Source organism: Fringilla coelebs (genome assembly GCF_963513975.1).
Source record: "Fringilla coelebs genome assembly, chromosome: Z".
In the NCBI taxonomy this organism is placed as follows: Eukaryota; Metazoa; Chordata; class Aves; order Passeriformes; family Fringillidae; genus Fringilla; species Fringilla coelebs.
The window spans coordinates 8,869,966-8,888,334 of record NC_140031.1 but is presented as its reverse complement, the minus strand read 5'-3'; the positions used below and the strand labels follow the sequence as shown (position 1 = coordinate 8,888,334).

Below are 18,369 nucleotides of genomic sequence, written 5' to 3'. Positions count from 1 at the left end.
TTCCTGTGAGATAAGGCACATCCCACTTCTTAAACAGCACTTCTTAGTAGCCCAGGGATGAACTGACCCTGCTGCCATGCAAGAGACACGAACAGCACCTTTTATAAGGCTGAGTCAAGCTAAGGCACTGTCAATCAACAGAAAACAAACAAACAAATAACTAGATAAATATTTTTAAAATAAAAACCCAACAAATTTTAAAAACTCCAACCCTGCACAGACATACAGACAGACAGACAGATGTTTCCTCTAAAATGACAGCTTCCAAAGTCCTGTGTTGCTACTGTTCCCCCTGGGATTTTCCTTTCTGTCTACCATGCTGCCAATGCAGCAGCTAGGTAACTTTTGAAGAGCACCAACCAGCAGTGTGGAAATAGCTGCAGTGATTATATTGCAACACTTCACTGCTTCCCTGAGCTGCAGCTCCCTCCTCCACTGTTGGAAGTACAATCAATGCTAATTAATTAAGGGCCAGAGCCTGCCAACCATGGTCACACCAACTTCAGTGCTGCTTCCTGAATATTCAGGGCTCACACTCCATAAAAGCGAGGATCAGCCTCCAGCAACTTGCATTGAAAACAACAGAAAATTTCTTTGCAAACCAGAAGGGATGGACAGGCATGTCTGTCTGTGTCAGAGCTGAGAGCTGGAGGAGTCCCCTGAGCTGGGGCAGACCCCGGTGAGCTGCAGCTGTAAATCAGCAGTGAGGCATCCTGCAGGCATCCCTAAAGGCTGTCTGCCAACAGCAACCATGGAGCTGGCACAGCTTTTACACCCAGCCAAGGCCAGGAGGAGGGTGCTTGTGTGGGGCCAGAGACAGAGCACAAGCACCCTCCAAAACCAAGGAGGAGCAAAGTCCTTTGCCTTAGTGCCCAGAGTGGAGAGATGAAGGCAAGGGCTGGGTGTTAAAGATGGGGAGGCTCCTTGAGAGCAGAGGAGAGAGGGCAGAGTCCCAGGAGAGTGAATGGACTTCTGTGGAGCACCAGTGGGAGCAGTACTGGAGCCCACTAGAAGGTGAGCCTGTGGCTGTGGTTCCTAACCCTGCTAAAAGGGCTTCTGTGATGCCCTGAGAGTGAGGAGGGACCAGTGGGGAATCCCAACTCCTGATCTGCCCCTCCACTATGCCACACTGAGAGATCCTCACACAAAGGAAAAACACAAGACCCTCTGCTTTCCACCACAAAGGTAAAATTACTTTTCAAGTCTGCTGAGCACAGGAACTTGTGCCATGAATATGAGCACCAGTCTCCTGCCTTGCTGCATCCTATGGAATCCTACACAGCCTTGCAACAACAGGAGCTCCTTCAGGGCTCAACAGCCTCCCACCACTCCTCAGCAGCATCACTGGATTTTCATCACTTTGCACCCAGCCCTCTCCAGTTGTCCCAGCAGCTGGCACAGGTTGTGGCAGGTCTCCAGGCTCACGGTTATAGCCAGTCATGGAGGCTTCCCATGGGAAATCGCAGGAGAGGACTAGACAGACAGACATTGGCTTCTGGATTTCACACACTCTCACTCCCATGTGCCTCAGTTTCCCCCTTGCACAGCATCCAGTCAGCTGGAGCTACCACACCACAGCTCAGACAAGCCACAAACTCAGTGGAGTCCAACCTGCCAGGGCTCGTGGTTTGGCTGGAGTCAGAGGCTCTCTGTGACTCATCCTGCGCAGTCTCAAGTTCACGGCTGTGGATGAGAATCCCTTTCAGAGCACTCCAGGCTCAATTTACACTCCCTCTGGGAGAGGATTTGTGCATAAGCAATGCAGATGATGAGCAGAGCTCAACCACCTGGTTGGAGAAGATCCTCACTTGGATGGATGAATGGATGTGGGGCTAATGAGGACAAGCTCCCAGCGGTGGAGCCCTGTGTGTACGCTCTGCACCACCCTGGTTTTCAGCTGGTGTTGTTGTGAGCTTGCCTTCATGCCACTCACATGCAAGGATGAGACCCTGATCTCCCTCTGGAGCTCTGTTACATCTGTGAGGGATGCTCACCAACTTCCCTGGTTTTATTTCACTTTGGATCCTGGAAGCAGTGGGTGTAGGGCCCCTGTGGGAGGCAGAGACCAGCTGAGCATGGATTGGACTTTTCTCCAGAAAGCAGAAGTGCACTTTGGAAGAGCAGGGCATCCATTCCCCACCATCCCTCTGTGAGCAGAGCTGTTTTTCAGCTGCACACCCAAGACCTGGACATCAGAAATGCATGCACTCATGGGCATACCTCACAACACCTCAGCGCATCCAGCAGGAATCAAGCAAGATAGGCCACATGCTGCAGCCCTGCTTATGCATCCCAGTTAATCCCTCAGTGTGATGGTGCCAGCTCTCCTCTCCCTACAAATCACAGGGGTCTTGGCTGGCAGAAATCCTACAGGCTCCCAAACTTGCAGGTCAGTGTTTTCTAGCATCAGCCCTGTAGACCTCTGGCTGTTTTGCAAAGCTCCAGAATGGATAACTAAGAAGAGCCTGGCTACTGGCAAATGACACAAATCTGCTAACACAGGTGCGCTCTGGGGGAAATGCTACAGGCTTTGCAAACCCAAAAAAAGATAGGAAGGTCAAGTGTATGGAACCTGGAATGAGAGGCATTACCTTTCTGTCAACTGTGTGCACCCTGAGGTGAGGTTTTGCCCCATCCACGGGGAATTTTGAACTGAGAAGTGGATGTGCCTTGCCAGGGACACTCCCTGCATAGAGGTACACACAACTGGGTACGGAGAATATTCTATCCCCTTCCTCTTGTCTCTTAAGTAGAGATGAAGGCTGTTTTATCCCCGTGCTTGAATCACACCCACAAATCCCTTTCCCCAGCACCAGCCTCCCCAGTGTTGCTCTAATCAAGGGAAGGCAGTGCAATGAGGCTCCAGACTGCTCGGCTTCAATTAGCACCTGCTATCAGCTGAGCCTGTATAGCAGTCTTTTCCAGCAAATTGTACACCAAGAGATCAATGGTTCATACAGGACTAATACTGCTGTAACCCCTCCTGCCTCCATCACTGTCAATTGCCTTGTGGTTTCACTTCACTTCTTCACCTGATGGGCCTTCCAGGAGCAGCCATTACAAGGTGACACACATTGCTTTTCCCCTCTGTAACGAGCCTGCCACCGCCCCTCCTCAATCCTTCTTCTCTTTCTCCTTTTAATATGCCACAATTATATTGGCTTCTCTGCATGGATCCACCCCATTTAGTGCTGCCCAAGACCACTTATCCTGAAAGACGCTCTTTTCATCCACAGCACAGACTGCACATCTTGCAAGTTGTTCTGTATACTTTTTACACTCCAGCATCTCCTGGCCTGATTAGGAATCTGGTATTTCCCTTTCCACAGAAGCACAGCGTCTGCTCAGAGAAATTAACCCCACCAAGGACTCTGTTATTAGAGGTTTGTGGATGTCTGCACTCCTGAATATGCTCCATGGTATCTTTGCTCTGTTCCCACCCCAGAAAATCCTGAGGAAGCACATGTTTGTACTCAATGTCCTGCTGTGCCTGTGTTCACATTATCCAGGGCTTTGCTTGTTCCCAGATGTGTCACAGGTGGGCTGAAGATAGCAGCAAGTGATTCCATGCCCAACACTACAGGTAGATGTGCAGGACCTGAATGTCTCAGCCTTTCCTGAGTTCTTGCTCCTGGGTTCTGCCTCCCACAGCTACTGTGACTGAGGAGGATTGGTAGCACCCACTGCTGATGTTGTGGTCTCCTACAAATGGTGCCCAGAGCTGCCCCCAGGGCTGCCACATTTTGCTCTTTGAGCCTGACTGGAAATTGGCTTTGCAGTCTCAGAGCATGCAGGACTTCAGACACTGGAAACTCTTCAAATGGGATAAATAATGAGCGTTACATTCAGTCCAAGTTCTGTTGGACACATGGGCTGGTGGAGCAGGCTGCTCTGGAAATATGAGATATTTGGTTCACTGTGATGGCCACATGTGACTTCTGAGGTGAGACCTTTCCAAGGTTTTGGAGGCTAATTGAAGCCAAATCCCTGAAGCACTGAAGGTTTCCACTCCACCTGTCACAGTTTTATGTGATCTTCCATTTCTGCAAACCTTTGAGAATGTAAGGAAAGGACGAGGATTGCTTGCTCCCCCATCAAAAGGAGCTCAGTGCTCGACAGGACACAGCTCTTCTTCAGCTGTCAGTGCTCATGTAAAGAACAAGGCCCATGGCTATTCCCTCTGTGCTGGGCTAAACCTCAGCTTCCCAAGGGCTGAAAATCTGTGAAAATAAGATTTTGGCTTCTATCAACCTTTGGGGGGGTCCCAGCTGCTGTGGCAATGTGTCCACCTACCATTACATGTCAGCAGAGGAAGCCATGCTCCTGCTCCATACAGCAGGATGATGCCATGCCAAGAAGGAAATCCAAACCTTTCCTCACAGCCTCTTCCCAACAAGCAGGCCTTGCTAAGCACTGGGTTTCAACAAGGATTTATTGGCAAGGACTCTCTGGCTTATGTAGGTGATCCACAAATTTAGTTCTGCCCCCTCTGCACAGCCACAGCCTGGCAGGTCCTGCCCCTGCCCCTGGGGCTGTGGCAGCTTTGCCCTGTGTTAGCAGTAATCCTCCACTTGAAGCTTCTCCAGATGTCTGGGTGGTGGACTACAAATCCCATTCCTTCTCCTCCGTTGTCTGTTGATGTGTAATGAAGCCTAAGAAACTACTGAGACATGTTTTTCCTTAATACTGGCAGAACTAATGAGTCCTGGCAGACTGTGATCCTCCTGGCAGTTTCTTCTTCTCACCACAGACATGAACTACTTTCACAGGTTTTGTGGGATCACAGGCTTGTACAAAGCCTGATAGATCCACCCTCTAAAGCTGTGTTTTCTTTTTTATTTTCTGTTTTTGATTCTTTTGCAGATTTGTGATCTGATTCAATACACAAGACCTATTTTTGGGAAGGGTTCCCTTTTTCTGCTAGCATCACAGATATTGCCAGCTAGGTTTCCTTCCAAGCTCTTGGACAGCTCATGTGGGACAGATCTCCACTTTATTCCAGAACTTCATCAGCTCCATTTCAAACAACTACTTCCATTTCCAGAAAGTGGCAAATTCAGTTCCAGTGACTCCAGACAGAATTGAACATGGAAAGCAGGCAGCTTCTTCATAACGTCCACAAACTTTGGTGACTTGCAAAAAGCAACACTTCAAAGCCCTGAACCATCAAGCTGTGTTTCCTCTCACCTAGCTGCCAGTCCCTCTATTCCTGTCCCTCCCTTCTCTCCCCCACTTGCACTTCTAGAACATCTCACCTCCTGCATCCGACAGCACTTAGCACAACAGGATATCAATCTTATTGCTGACCTGTGGCTATTTTCCACTCACAGGTAAGAGCTGTGAGCTCTCCAATCCCTGTCTGACAGGCACAAGCAGTGTGTCCTGGCAGGGCAGGCCACCCTGTGCCACGCTCCAGCGACTGGCTGCAGCACAAAATTAACAGACAACGTGTGGAAATGAACCCTCTTGATTTCCCAGCTCCAAGGAGAGAGGAGCAAGCCTGGGATGTGCTCCTGACAGGGCTATCCTGTATTGCTGGCTGGACCCCTGTGGGACGCTCAGCTCTGGAACCTGTGGAGTGATGAGGCAGTGGGCAAGAAAGCACAGGCACTAAAAATAGGCTGTTTGCGGTAGGGGCTGACCACATTTATTAGCAAGCCTGTGCTCTGGCTGACCACAAGGTCAGCTGCCTAGAGCTTGGCCGTAATTCACTCTGTGTCTGGGCAGGAAATCTACTGGAGCTCAGGGGGCTGTCCAGTAATAGAAAAAGTTGTTCCAGGACCCAGGGCTATTTTTGCTGTTTTCTTTTATTTTGCAGGCAGAGAACCTTTCGGGAGATGCATCTTGTGGTGGAAAAGAAGAAAAATAAAGCCAGGTGCTCATGAACAGACAGAGGGGTAGAAATGGGAAGGGGAGGATGCAGATGTTTACACCTGTTTGGGTCTGGGGATCTTCTTAGACAGGCTCATCTTCACCAGGGAAGATTAGAGCAATAAAAGAGACTCCAGAACTTGATGGGCTCTTAAGCACCCTAACAGCGTGCAGCAGAGTCCAGCAGGTTGCAGTGGGGCTGTCCCTGCAGGTGGGGTTGCTGTCTCTTCTGCTTCCCTGCAGCTGTGGGCTGGTAGGGAAGATGGGGAGGCAGTGGGAAAACCATTACAGTAATGAATGCTCAAGGGTGGAGATGACGGACCTTCCTACTAAAGGCATCAGAGGGCAACTTGAATTATAGCCAGGTTGTACCTCTGGCCAGCACGGGATGGGCCAGCAGATTGACCCCCAGCAGATGCAGAAATCCCACTGGTAAAATGCTGGTTCCCAGAGGATGGCTATGAGCCTGGGCTAGCTTAGCTGTGAGCAGCAATGAGCAAGAGGAGGCTAAGAGCAGATGCCTGCCCTTGAACGGCAGCCTTCAGAATGATTTAAGCAGGCTCTGCTGAATGGGGCTGCAGTTTGGAGTGAGGCTGGTATTTTCAGCCAGCTGGATAATGAGAGCATCCAGAGTTATAACAGGAAGGATTAAAAAATGTAATTGCTAATGGGGAATTAATTGTTAATGGGGAATCATCATTGCAGGAGGGTGTTCCCACTGTGGTCCCACAGGGATATGTTTTTGGCCAATTGCTCATCACTCGTCTTATCAATTATCTTGGAGGCAACATAAAACTGTTGCTGGCAAAGTTTGCCAGTGACACGAGGGCTGATGTATATAACGGAAAGGATTAGTCCATCACGCACAGAGTCCAGAGCAGTTAATATACGAGCCTTCCCTCGGCAGGAGCACGTGTTTTATGCAGCCAAACACAAGTCCATTCATCTCCAGTGGACGAATGTAGGTGAGACTCACAGAATGCAGGATGGTGTCCTGGGGAGGACAACACTGATAAGGCCTTGTCAGGAGCCACTTGGAGATAAAGTGCCAGTGCTGAGAGCAAAACTTGGCCAGAGGCAGAAGGGGGTGTCACGGGAGGCAGGAAGGTGCTACATAATGAGAAGACAGAGCTTTTTCCTGAACTGGCCCCAGCCTGAGCCTGGAAGAAGGCACCACTTCCAGCCTCCCAGCCAGCCACTCTGCACACACTGTCAGTGCCTTTGACCTTGCCTTCCCCAGCCACTGCCTGTGCCCTGGCGATTACAAAAATTCCAGATCACTCTGTTGCACACGCAACTCACCCTGGGGAATGGGTGCAAAAACAAACAACACATGACAGATGTTTGTCACATCACTTAATGCATGACTGAAGGACACTCTGATAGTGCGGAGAGGAGAGGAGAGGAGAGGAGAGGAGAGGAGAGGAGAGGAGAGGAGAGGAGAGGAGAGGAGAGGAGAGGAGAGGAGAGGAGAGGATATACTTATGAATATATATTTGCAGATAGCACTCCTGCAGAGCCATCTTAGGATGGATGCACAAGGCCACCCCATCACACCTCTTGAATCCAGTCACCTCAACTCAACTGCATTTGCACAACAACCAAAACCTACACAGATGTCTACAAACATAACACACAGCCCGGTGTGAATGTACAAACCATCTCCTACACAGCAAATCCAGAGAACACCTCTAATTTCAAGTGTCTAGTTTAAGCATGCCAGGCAGATGGCACTGCCTGCCATGGGCTGACTTGTGTGGAGGAAGAAGAGTGCAGAAAGAGCTGGTCACACCCGTGCCAGCCAAAAAATGCAACACAGACAAGGCTGGGCAATTCTAGAAGGGGAAAGAGGTTTTCCTATCTACAGCTGGTTTCTCTTTGAAAAACCAATTTGCCTGGCTTTGCTGTGCATTTTGAAGGCTATTTACTGGTCCAGGCTTTGTCATTGCAGCAGTATTTCTAACAAGGTATGTGCAAACTGGAGCCCCCGGGAGGCTTTGCAGCAGAACTGACTGCAAAAGATTAGTCAGGGCTTAAGAGAGCAAAAAAAAAAGGGAGAGTAATGAAACAAAATCTCTCTTTTCCTCGGCTGAGGAATGATGGGGGCTAATTGCTTGCTGCTGGTGAGGAAGAGAGGAGATGGGAGCTTCTTCACCCATCAATAAATTAACCCCAGCATGTGGCATCTGAAGTGCATTCATTTCCAGAGCCTTTTATCTCTTTGTCTCCTCTCCTGGGTGAAAACATAATTATTGTTTAAACATGAGTTAATTCAGCAAGGTGAGGATCAATAAAGCAGAATTACTCCTCTTTTAAAAGCAAAGAAATCTCAATCTGGGACAGATGTGGACATAACTCTGGCAGAGCTGATGGATGAGGAAGACACTTTGGTCACAGCAAAGCTCCCTCTTTCCAGGACTGCCTTAGGCATTGGGTTTAATAAGAACAGGTAAGTCCAGCAACAGGCAGTCAGAGCACTCAGTACAAAAAGCTGAAATCACCCATACATGTACAATTTGTAGCCTGACATGTGGTGAGGCATCTCCACCATGTACACACTTCCCACATAAGAGCTTGGGTTAAACCCCAAAGCTTGTGCTGTGACCTCTCCCAGACCTTTGAAGGAGCCCAGACCCTGCCAGGGAGGAGGTCACTGCACTGCAGGGACCCCCACCAGCTCTGCTCCCACAGAGAGGAGGCCTTGCACGACCAAAGGTGTGAGTGTCACAGCAGACAGCAATCACACTGGCGCTCTGCTCAGCTTTCCCCATCACCTTCCTCCATTCTGAAATAAATTGGCAGCAGCCACTGCCTGGAGAACAAAACACAGGAAGGAAAACTGAGCTATCCAAAATAATGGGAAGTTGATTAGAGGGCTAGAATGCCTCTTCTATGAGGAAAGGCTGAAATTCTTGGTATTTTTCAGCCTGGAGAAGAGAAGGCTCTGGGATGACTGTCCAGTACATACAGGGGCTACAAGAGACCTGAGCAGGGATTTCTCACAAGGCACATGCAGTGACAGGACAAGGGTAATGGCTTTAGACTGAAACAGAGTAGGTTTAGGTTAGATATCAGGAATAAATCCTTCACTGTGAAGATAGTGAGGCACTGGTGAAGGTTGCCCAGAGAAGCTGTGGATGTCCCATCCCTGGAAGAGTTCATGGCCAGACTGGATGGGGCTTTATGCAAACTGGTCTAGGGAAGGTGTTGCTGTCCATGGCTGCAGGATTGGAGCTTGATGATCTTTAAGGCCCCTTCCAACCTAAACCATTCTGTGATTCTTTACAGAGGGCACAAAGCTCTCCCCTTCTCTCCAGGTCTTCAGCCTGTTCTGCCTGCTGTGTGCTCTCCCACTCTTCCTGCAGCTCCTGTCCATCCCTCCATGCCAGCTGGATCTGTGCAGATGGGGACAGCCCAGTGGCTGTCCAGGACAATGCCCATCTCTGCAGGCAGGTTGGACAATGCCCATCTCTGCAGGCAGGTTGGCCCAATCTGGCAGCCCCATCTAAAGCTGTTTATTCATGCACTGGGGATGACAGTCCTGGACACCCTCTTCCACTGCCCCTCTGCCTTTCCCTGCAGCAGGACACCCCAAACCCACTACTAGAGCCAGAATATTAGTGCCAGGCTCTGAGCATCGCCCTGGAGCTGCCCTGCTGGATGTCTCTGGTCTCCCACCATGCAGTGCCCACCCCCTGGGAAGTCCAGTCCCCAGCTCCATCATGCACGTGAAACCTGAGCAGCCTGCCAGGGATGCAAAGCAAGGGAGCTCTGTCACCCCAAAGGTCACAGAAACCCCAAATCCACTGACTTCTGAGCCCCTCCACTCCCTTGCCCCAACACTGGGGATCATCCCAGGCTTCTGCATCCCAGACAGATGCTCTGCCAGCTCCAAGGAGAAGAACTAAAGGCGAGCAGCAGAGGGGTTAATACATGAACAGCTTCACCTTCACCAAGCCTGATGCTGCCTTTATTAATTCATGTGGCACTTTGCAGGACGCTCCAGTAATCACCGTGGTGCATATGAGAGCCAGGAGAGGGTGGCCAGGCTCCCTCCGCCGTGCTCATGCTCACTTAACAGCTTGTCACATCCTCCTCACTCAGGCATTCAGTGCTAATGCATCTCTTAGAGTGCTTCATGAGCTATTAAAGTCGAACGTGCCTCAAGTGCATGATAAATGGACTCTATGCCAGCATCTCCCCACCACTCCACCGGGTCCCTGCCACCAGTGGGATTCATCCATCCTCCCACCCCATTCCTGCTGGGCGATTCCAGCCCGTGCCCAGCTGGTGGGGGATGAGCTCTGGGGTTGGCTGGTGAGGAGAGGCTGCAGCAGGGCAGGGGGTGAGCTCGGGCAGGGGGGCACGGGGCACAAGCTTGGGGTCTCTGGTGTTGACCTGCCTGTGTGCAGCCTCTCCGAATGGGGCGCGGTGGGGTGGGCGGGAGATCTGCTGCTCCAAAGCTCCTGCCCAGAGCATTCCTCGGAATTTCAGAGAGGTGTCCCTGCGGGACATGCAGTGCCCCTGGGGCACAGACTGAGGACCGTCATGAAGGTGTCCTATTACCTCGTAAGTAATTTCTGACCCTGTATGCTTTTTTTTGTCCCCCAGTGAAGCTGCTACAGATGGGAAGAGCCCTGCCACACATCTCATACTCCATTCAGGCAGTTGTTGATGCACACAGGCCACAGCAGCTTCAGTTTTGAGCTGGTGCCCCAGAAACCTCCCTCCCAGACACAGGCAGGCAAGGGAAACAGGAGGGACACGAGGCCATGAGAGGCTATGCTGCTGAACCCCTGAACCCTGCTGTATCACAGAGCAGAAGGTGACAGTCACGGCAGCTCTGCACCAGCTGTCAGTGGCAAAATGTGTGGTCCTGCTCACTGGTGAGCAAAAGCATTTGTTCTTCTCTAGACAACACAATTCAAGTGTGTGCAACCCTGAAGTACCTGGCACTTCTGTGTTTTGTGCATCTCCCAGTGCAGCAGGTCTGGGTTACTATTCAAAGCACCCAAAGGATGCCCTGGCAGTCCTATTGCCAGGTCCTTTAAAGCTCCCCAGGTAGAGATCCTGCAAACACGGCAGGAGAGAGCAGCTTTGCTTTGCAGCAGGAATCACCACACCACCATCACACACAGCTCAGCACCCAAATGCTTTGAGCAGGCACCCTGGTGTTACACATATAACACTGGGAAGGGGTTGGGGACCTTCCTGCCACACCAGTCAGCAAGATCCTGCTGTCCAGAGAGTGTCTGTCCCCATGCAATGCGGATGTGCTGCTGAACTCTGGCTGCTTTGCGTCCAAACTGGAAGCTTGTGGCAATGTAAACCCACCCAACTGGATTTAAGGCAGCTCAGTGGGCTCTCTGGCTGGGTTCCTCAATTTCACAGAGCCCAAGGATGCATAGATGTCTTTACTGGAGTTAATGACCAAAATTCCCCTCTAAGATCTTCTAAAAGCTACTACGGACAGGCTGCCAGGAAAAGCAGGGAATTCTGGAGGTTGCCCATTTTTTCCTATTTTTGCAGAGCTGGACTCTACACTAAGACCCAGCCATCCCTCATAATCTTCCTGCTCCTGCCTAGACCCAGGATCATGTGGGGCTCCTCCAGTTCACAGCATCACCAGTGACTCTAAAGTGTAATCCCTCTAAAGCCACCACTAAAATAAGCCCTGAACCCTCTGCCATCCTGGAGAGATGTGAAATAGTGGTGGGCACAGATGTGTGGTGGCAGTGGGGATTAAGTCACCCCAAGGAGGTGAGAGCAGGATGAAGCATTATCCATTATTGTCATGGAGCTGTCAGGGGTGATCAGAGTTTGGAGCTGCCAGGCTGCTGCTTCCTCCCAACTCCTCACCCCCGCATGGGCAGGCTGCATGGGGCAGCACCCACAAAAGAGTGGGCAAAGGGTCCAAAGCAGCAGTGACACAGAGAGCTGTGGGCAGGGCAAGGGGCATCAGCAGAGGGAGATGAAGGATGCCCAAGACCCATAGTGATTGGCTGAGGGAACACTTGTCATGGAGAGAAGTGATAACATGCACAGAAATAATATCAGGCACACCTGGAGGGTGCACCCAGATTCCCCCAGGAGAGAGGGCCTGAAGGAGCAGCATTCCCATTTTTCAGGACCCCCAGGGCCTGGGAGGTGTGAAGGACTCACCCAGCTGGCTGTGCCTCTGGGCATACACCACCACCACCGCGGCGAGCACCACGCAGCAGGCTGACGGGACAGGGTTAGCCATCTGTGGAAGCAAACACAGGCAGGAGCAGTCAGGGTTTGCCCCCAGGACTGAGAGCCCACGGTGATGGGACTGCAAGGAGATGACTGTAAAACCATCGCAGCCAAGGGGAAATTAACTGCAAAATGAGGCGTTTTGCTGGGGCATGCTTCATCACTTGGTAGCCTGTGGCACTTTGCATGGGAGGTGCCTGGAGGTGATGACATGCCTTGCACAAACGCTCCATCTTCCCCATCTCATTTTCAACGTTTTCCTTATGAAAGCCAGCCCCTGGTGGGGCTCTCCTTGGCAGATGCAGCATCATCCCAGGAGCCAACACTACCTGCAAATGGGTTGTAGAGGGGTTTTGAGGAGATGGGAGCACACCCAGGTAGTCCATTGCAGCAGTTGATGCTGCAGGATGTGCAAGATGTTGATCTCAGCAGAGACCTCAGCCTCAGCCACCTGCCATCAATATCTTGATGGGCCACAGTTGTCCCCCACTTCTCTGGGCTGGGAGAGGGGCAGAGGCTACCCTGTCCTGGTGAGCTGTGCCTTGTCCCAGGGGATGCTGTGGTGCAGGGAGGCGTGGAAGAGGTGACAGCTAAGAAAACAGGTGATGAAGATATCCTTCCTGCACCAAAAAGCCCCTCCAGGAGTGGACAAATGGCAGCAATAGCAACAAGGATACCCTGCACGGCCCTGCCAGGCTGGAGATGCCCAAGCTCTCATTTCCTTGCAGACAGGGCTGGTAGAGGAGACTAGAGCCAGGAGGGAGCTGCTGGGGACAGCAACGGGGATGCAGGCCCACCCACCAGGAAGCAAATTGCACCATGCATGAAAAGCAAATTGCACCTTCAAAACCATTTAAGCCTCTCTAATCTCCAGCGCCGTATCGGTAACGCGCACAGGATTGCCTTTTAATCTAGAACATGAGTATGGGCTCATTAGCCAGATGGCATCCATTTAAACCTAAATAAAGGGGGAGCTCCATTGGCGAGAGAAAAAAAAATCCAGCAAAACATATTCCATTACCCAACACGACTGATGCAGGAGTCCAGATGGCCTCGGGTTCACAGCGAGCCTTTGCAGGGCTGGAGGGGAAGGCAAGAGCAGCTGGGTGGGACTGCATGAGCAGATTTTGGGGTGCAGCTGGACCAGCCTGATCTCAAATGTCTCTTAGGGGCAGGGATGCTGGGGGAGATAGTGGATCTGAAGAGGATGAGCCTGGGATGGGCAGAGAAGGGATCCACGTCCTTTAATCTTTCAGTGCTGGGTTTGGGCTCCAAGGGCTGGCAGCAAGAGCCATTCCCAGTGTGCTGGTGCTGCAGAGCATGGACAGGCAAGCCCCAGACCATGCTGCCAGCCCTCACAGGTCACCTTGAGCAAATCACTCTAACTGCCTTCCCCATGCCTCAGTTTCCCCGTCTGTAAAACAGAGATAATGAAGGTGACCTTTCTCTGAAAGCTTTGGGGAGGACTGCTAAGTGCTAATTACAATCTCCTTATCACTCACTTTTCTTCTTCCCTGCTTCTCTCATGCCTACTCTCCACTGCCTTTTCATGTGTTCCCTCTGTGCCCGCAGCACGGCTCTCGGACTGCCACCCTACCTGTGCTCTAGCTGCCATCACAAGTGGCACCTCAGGGAGTGGGTGACAGCTGGAACCTGAGGCAGGTGGCAATGCCACATCTTGGGGCACTGCTGGCATGTGGGACCCTAAGCAGCTTGGAAACCACCCGCAACCCAGGAGCCAACTCTCCCTATTTACACTCAAACTTATTTTCCACTGAATATTCCCTTTCTACAGCCCTGGCAGTTGATGGATGGCAACAGGACTTGAAGCAGGCAAGGAACCAGGGGCCATAGGCTCCCTTCACCACAGTCTAGATATCTCCATCTAGTGCAGCCACCCCATTTCTGGGGACAATAGCAATGACAGGAGGTGGGATGGGACCCCCCAGCAATCAGCCTGCTCTTTGGAAAGTGTGAGATCTCCTTGATGCAGCCTGGCCCAGTGCAAATATCATCATCAGCTCTACCTCCTGGCCCTGACAGGGAACAAAGCCACCTGCTGCCCACCCCCTGCTGCTCCTCCCTTTTCTCATCAGCTCTTAAAATAATTACTGCTGCTCCTGTCCATGTGCCTAGGCCAACACTGAAACAGAGTTATGTAGCAAGGAATAGTTCCTGTCCCAAAGCACTGATAGTCTCAAGGGATTTGGATGGACTAAGAGAGAGCAGAGGGACTCAGATAAGATCCCTGAGGACTCTGTGGCATGGCCAGGACACAGGCAGAGGCTTACAGTGACAGCACAGAGAATTCACCACTCAGCTGCTCTCACCCTGGAAAACCTCATTTCTTCTTAGAGATGAGCCCTGTGACCAGGCAGGAGCAGAGCTATTTTAGGACAAAAATCTAGCCAGAAAACCAACTTCTTCTCACTTGAATTGCAATTTTCCATGCAGTATTTGCTTTGTTTGACTGTTTTGCCCAAAGCCATGTTGATTTTTTTTCCCCAAGCACATAACAAAGCCCTCGCAATTTCTGCAGATGTTTCCAATGCAAATTTCCGTTGCTGTATTTGCTTGCTTATCTGTTTCTCTAGTAAAAGCCAGCACCCTGGCATCCAGGTGCACAGGCCAGTGAGCAGCAGCTCACCAGGTGTGCAGAGTCCTGAGCTATGCCCTCGTGCCAGGAGGGAGCAGTTTACAGGTGATGGAGGGGAACCACATTTATTACACAGCAAAGCCCGCAGTGTGAAACTCAATCTTCTGTGCAAAAGGTAAATTTTCCCCAGTAACGAATAATTTCTTGTGATAGAGAGGAAAGAGGAGCCTGGGGAGAAGGAAAGGGGAAGAGGGAACATCATATGACTTGGTGGACCAGCAGCTCTGGAGCTGTCCTCCCTGTCCCCAGCTTCCTGTCTGGAACGGTTGATCTTTCCCTGCCTTGTCCTCTATACCAAGGATAGTGAGGGCATCAGTCATTGTCACTCTTAGCAGAAGGCAACTCAACACAGACATGAATAAGGTCCCCTCCAGCAGCTCTCAGTCTAAACCAAGGGTTTCCAGGCATATGTTCCCTTGCTCCCTGAGCTGGACTGAAGGGGCACAGCAATGTGACATTAGCTGTTTAGGTGTGATGGGGTGAAGACAGTCCTGGGGTGGGGGGGAAGGTGGGTACAGCAGGAGTGAAAGGGATCCCAGGCAAGGGATTCCAGTGTATCCAGGCAAAAAGTAGGATGACACTTTCTGCTTAACAGTCCCAGTGTCCTTTTTTGTGTAGGAAAAGGGATGGATCCCTTCCAGCTCTCCCTTAGTATAATCTCCAAAGGTTTAGCAATGGAGCACCAACTGGCACCTGGAAACAGCAGCTCTAGGGCAGGGCTGGTGAGGGATGTGGTCTGCACCCCAGCCTCCCACCACAGCTCTCACCCATCACAGGCTGCTGTCAGCAATGATAAATAAATAAAACCCTTATTCTAGAAGTGTGTGGCTGCCTCAGAAGCAAAGTGGTAGTTTCAAAATGTAGTGTTTCCATGACAAAGTCTTCCATTAGACAATTCACCACCAGGTGCTATTATGAGGTCTGGCTATGAAGTGGTGAACTTGGGTAAAACAAACTCTGTTTAGTTGGTTCCTTCCCCTCCAGCTTTGCCCTGAGCCTTCCAAAGGAGCTTTGCAGCACCTGTCCTGCAGGCAGTGACCACGGTGTGACTGCACTGCCCACAGCAACTGTTGATGCTGTGCTAGAACCTGTGCTGCACACCTGTGCTGTGGATGGACACCTGTCCTGCACACCTGGGCTGTGGATGAACACCTGTGCTGCACACCTGGGCTGTGGATGGACACCTGTGCTACACACCTGTGCTGTGGATAGACACCTGTGCTGCACACCTGTGCTGTGGATGAACACCTGCGCTGCATACCTGTGCTGAGGATGGACACCTGTGCTGCACAGCTGGGCTGTGGATGAACACCTGTGCTGCACACCTGTGCTGTGGATGGACACCTGTGCTGCACACCTGTGCTGTGGATGGACACCTGTGCTGCAGACACAGGCTGCAGCTGCTACAGCTCCCCTGTACTGCAGACACCCCAGCATGTGCTCAGGTACCACCTGTGCTGCAGCTGCTGAGTGTAGGTGGTACCGCACACCTGGACCACAGGGGCTGGCTGTAAGGTGGCACCCAACACCTGGAGTGCAGGTGCTGACTGCAGGCACTGCAGCCCACCTGTCCTGCAGGTAACAGTCTGCCTCTTGCTGAGGTGTGGTACTGCACCTCTAGTGCAGATGCCAAGTGTAGGCATCACAGTGACCCTGCACTCACAGCAGGCACCTCCTGGGCCCCAGCATTACTGAAGGAGAAACCCTTACCAAACCAACTCTCGACTCCTCAGCCTAGGCCAGAGCTGCTGACACAGCTTCTCCCAGCCCTGGGGATCCAGGGTGCCCCTGTGGCATGCCATCCCTCCCCAGGGGCCGGGTGTGGTGCTGCGATGAGCAGTGAAGCACCCAAGCGGGCAGCACGCCCTCCAGCCCCCGGGTTCCCAGGGATTGCATCACATCTGGGCAGCACTGCTTGGGCACTCGACAGCACTGAGTGCTGTCTCCTCCTTTCAGATCACCCCTGGCAGCAAGGCGAGGGAAGGAGAGGAAAAACTAGTTGTCGCTTAATATCAGATGCTTGCTAACAGCCCTAAAGCCTTTGGGCCTTACAGTGCCCTGTCAGCACTAAACTCCTCTTTGCTGCCTAAGAGGAAGAGAGAAAAGAGGGACTTTATCATCTCCTTCATATGTGCTATCAGAAAGCCTTATCTGCAGAGACAGAATCCCCACTGCTTGGAAAGCTTTCTTAAATCTAATTTAAACCCCCACTGTCAATAGAGCAATTAGCACTGCCCCATTGGACCATGAGTGCCACAGGGATGACTGGGGCCAGCTGAAATAAATTCACTCTTGGCTCTCATGGACTGTGACTTTCCTCCCTCCACCTCCTCCCTTTCTAGTAATGAAGCAAAGACCCCAAGGAGGAGGATACCCTGGAGTAAGGAGCACCCCATAGCAGAGCTCCTTCATCACTCTGCCTCTGCCACCCTAGTGAGCCCTGCTGGACCCCTGGGTGGCAGCACAGAACCTCCTGCCCTTGCCATCTAAGAGATGGGCAAATGGTGGAAGGATGGTCCTCACAAAACTTCCCAGCTGCTTTGGTTGAGGATGTGCCCCCGAAGGCAGCTGTGGACTTGCAGAGCTCTTGGTTTCAACATCCCTGCTGAAGGTTGCTCCATCTTCCCTGGATGCCACTGTGATCAGTGTGTGTCAGATGTGTGTCAGTGTGAAAAGCAATGACAAAAGCTGCTCCCCGTATCCATGGGGCTGAAGAAAGCAGCTCTTTGGGAGGGAGCATCAGCCCAGATTAAATCAGAGCTCTTTTTCAGAGGGTAATGCAGAGCTTAGGAGCTCCAGGGGTAGCTGGGATGGTCTAGGGAGGAACAACCCATGAAAAGGCTCAGGTTGTTTGAGAATCCCCCAGACTGGCAAGCTGGCTCCCAGGACAGGTAATTTCTTGCTTGTGTGGATCACGGTGACATGCTGCCACTGGGGCAGGGAGCTGTAGAAAGACCAGCAGAGTCCTGAGAGTCCCAGGAGTGAGGTTGTCACCCTGCAGCTCCAGGAGCAGGGTAGGGCTCTCACCTCACATCTTTCAACTCTTCAAAAGGATCAGGACAGTGCAGTCCACCCCTGGCGCACACCAGGGTGCTGTGATCCCTCCATGGCCCCAGGACAGGCAGGAGCACCATGTCAGGAGAGCATGGGACACGTACAATCACTGGGAACCTCTCCAGTGGCCCTGCCCCTGGTGCCACGTCCATTGTGGGGCAGTGCTGCTGCACAAGCAGCTGCCCGCTGGTGCCCATTCCCTGTTCCTGCTTGGAGCATTGAAGGGGGATGTTTCTCACAGCCCATACCTGTCCACAAACTCCCACCATGCCAACCAGTTTTTCCTCAAGTGGAGGGCAGAAGTCCAAGGCCAGCTGTCTGCTCCAGCAGTGATAAAAGCCAGAGCAAGGAACAGCATACTAATAAGCACCACGCATCTTCAACACCAGCACTGTGAGGAGGCACAGCAGGGCAGCAGAGGCTTGAATACCCATGGCAGGGAGAAACACTGTCCCAGAACTACTCCTCAGAGACACCAGTGCTGCCTGGGCAGGAAGCTCAGCCGAGCTGCCATACCCAAGCCCCACCCTCCACAGCCCACAGCCCCACTCAGG

General features: G+C 51.8%; 1 protein-coding gene across 4 annotated transcripts in view; it reads right to left on the bottom strand.

Moving 5' to 3' along the window:
* The window catches only part of CNTFR (ciliary neurotrophic factor receptor), a gene marked incomplete at its 3' end in the record, with an annotated part of 197,725 nt that overhangs the window by 70,311 nt on the left and 109,045 nt on the right, over nucleotides 1-18,369 (bottom strand). For all 4 annotated transcript variants that reach the window (XM_084224802.1, XM_084224801.1, XM_084224799.1 and 1 more), the window contains one exon: nucleotides 12,034-12,115. In XM_084224802.1, coding sequence (XP_084080928.1) covers nucleotides 12,034-12,115 — 82 coding nt within the window. The remainder of the gene's footprint in view (nucleotides 1-12,033; nucleotides 12,116-18,369) is intronic.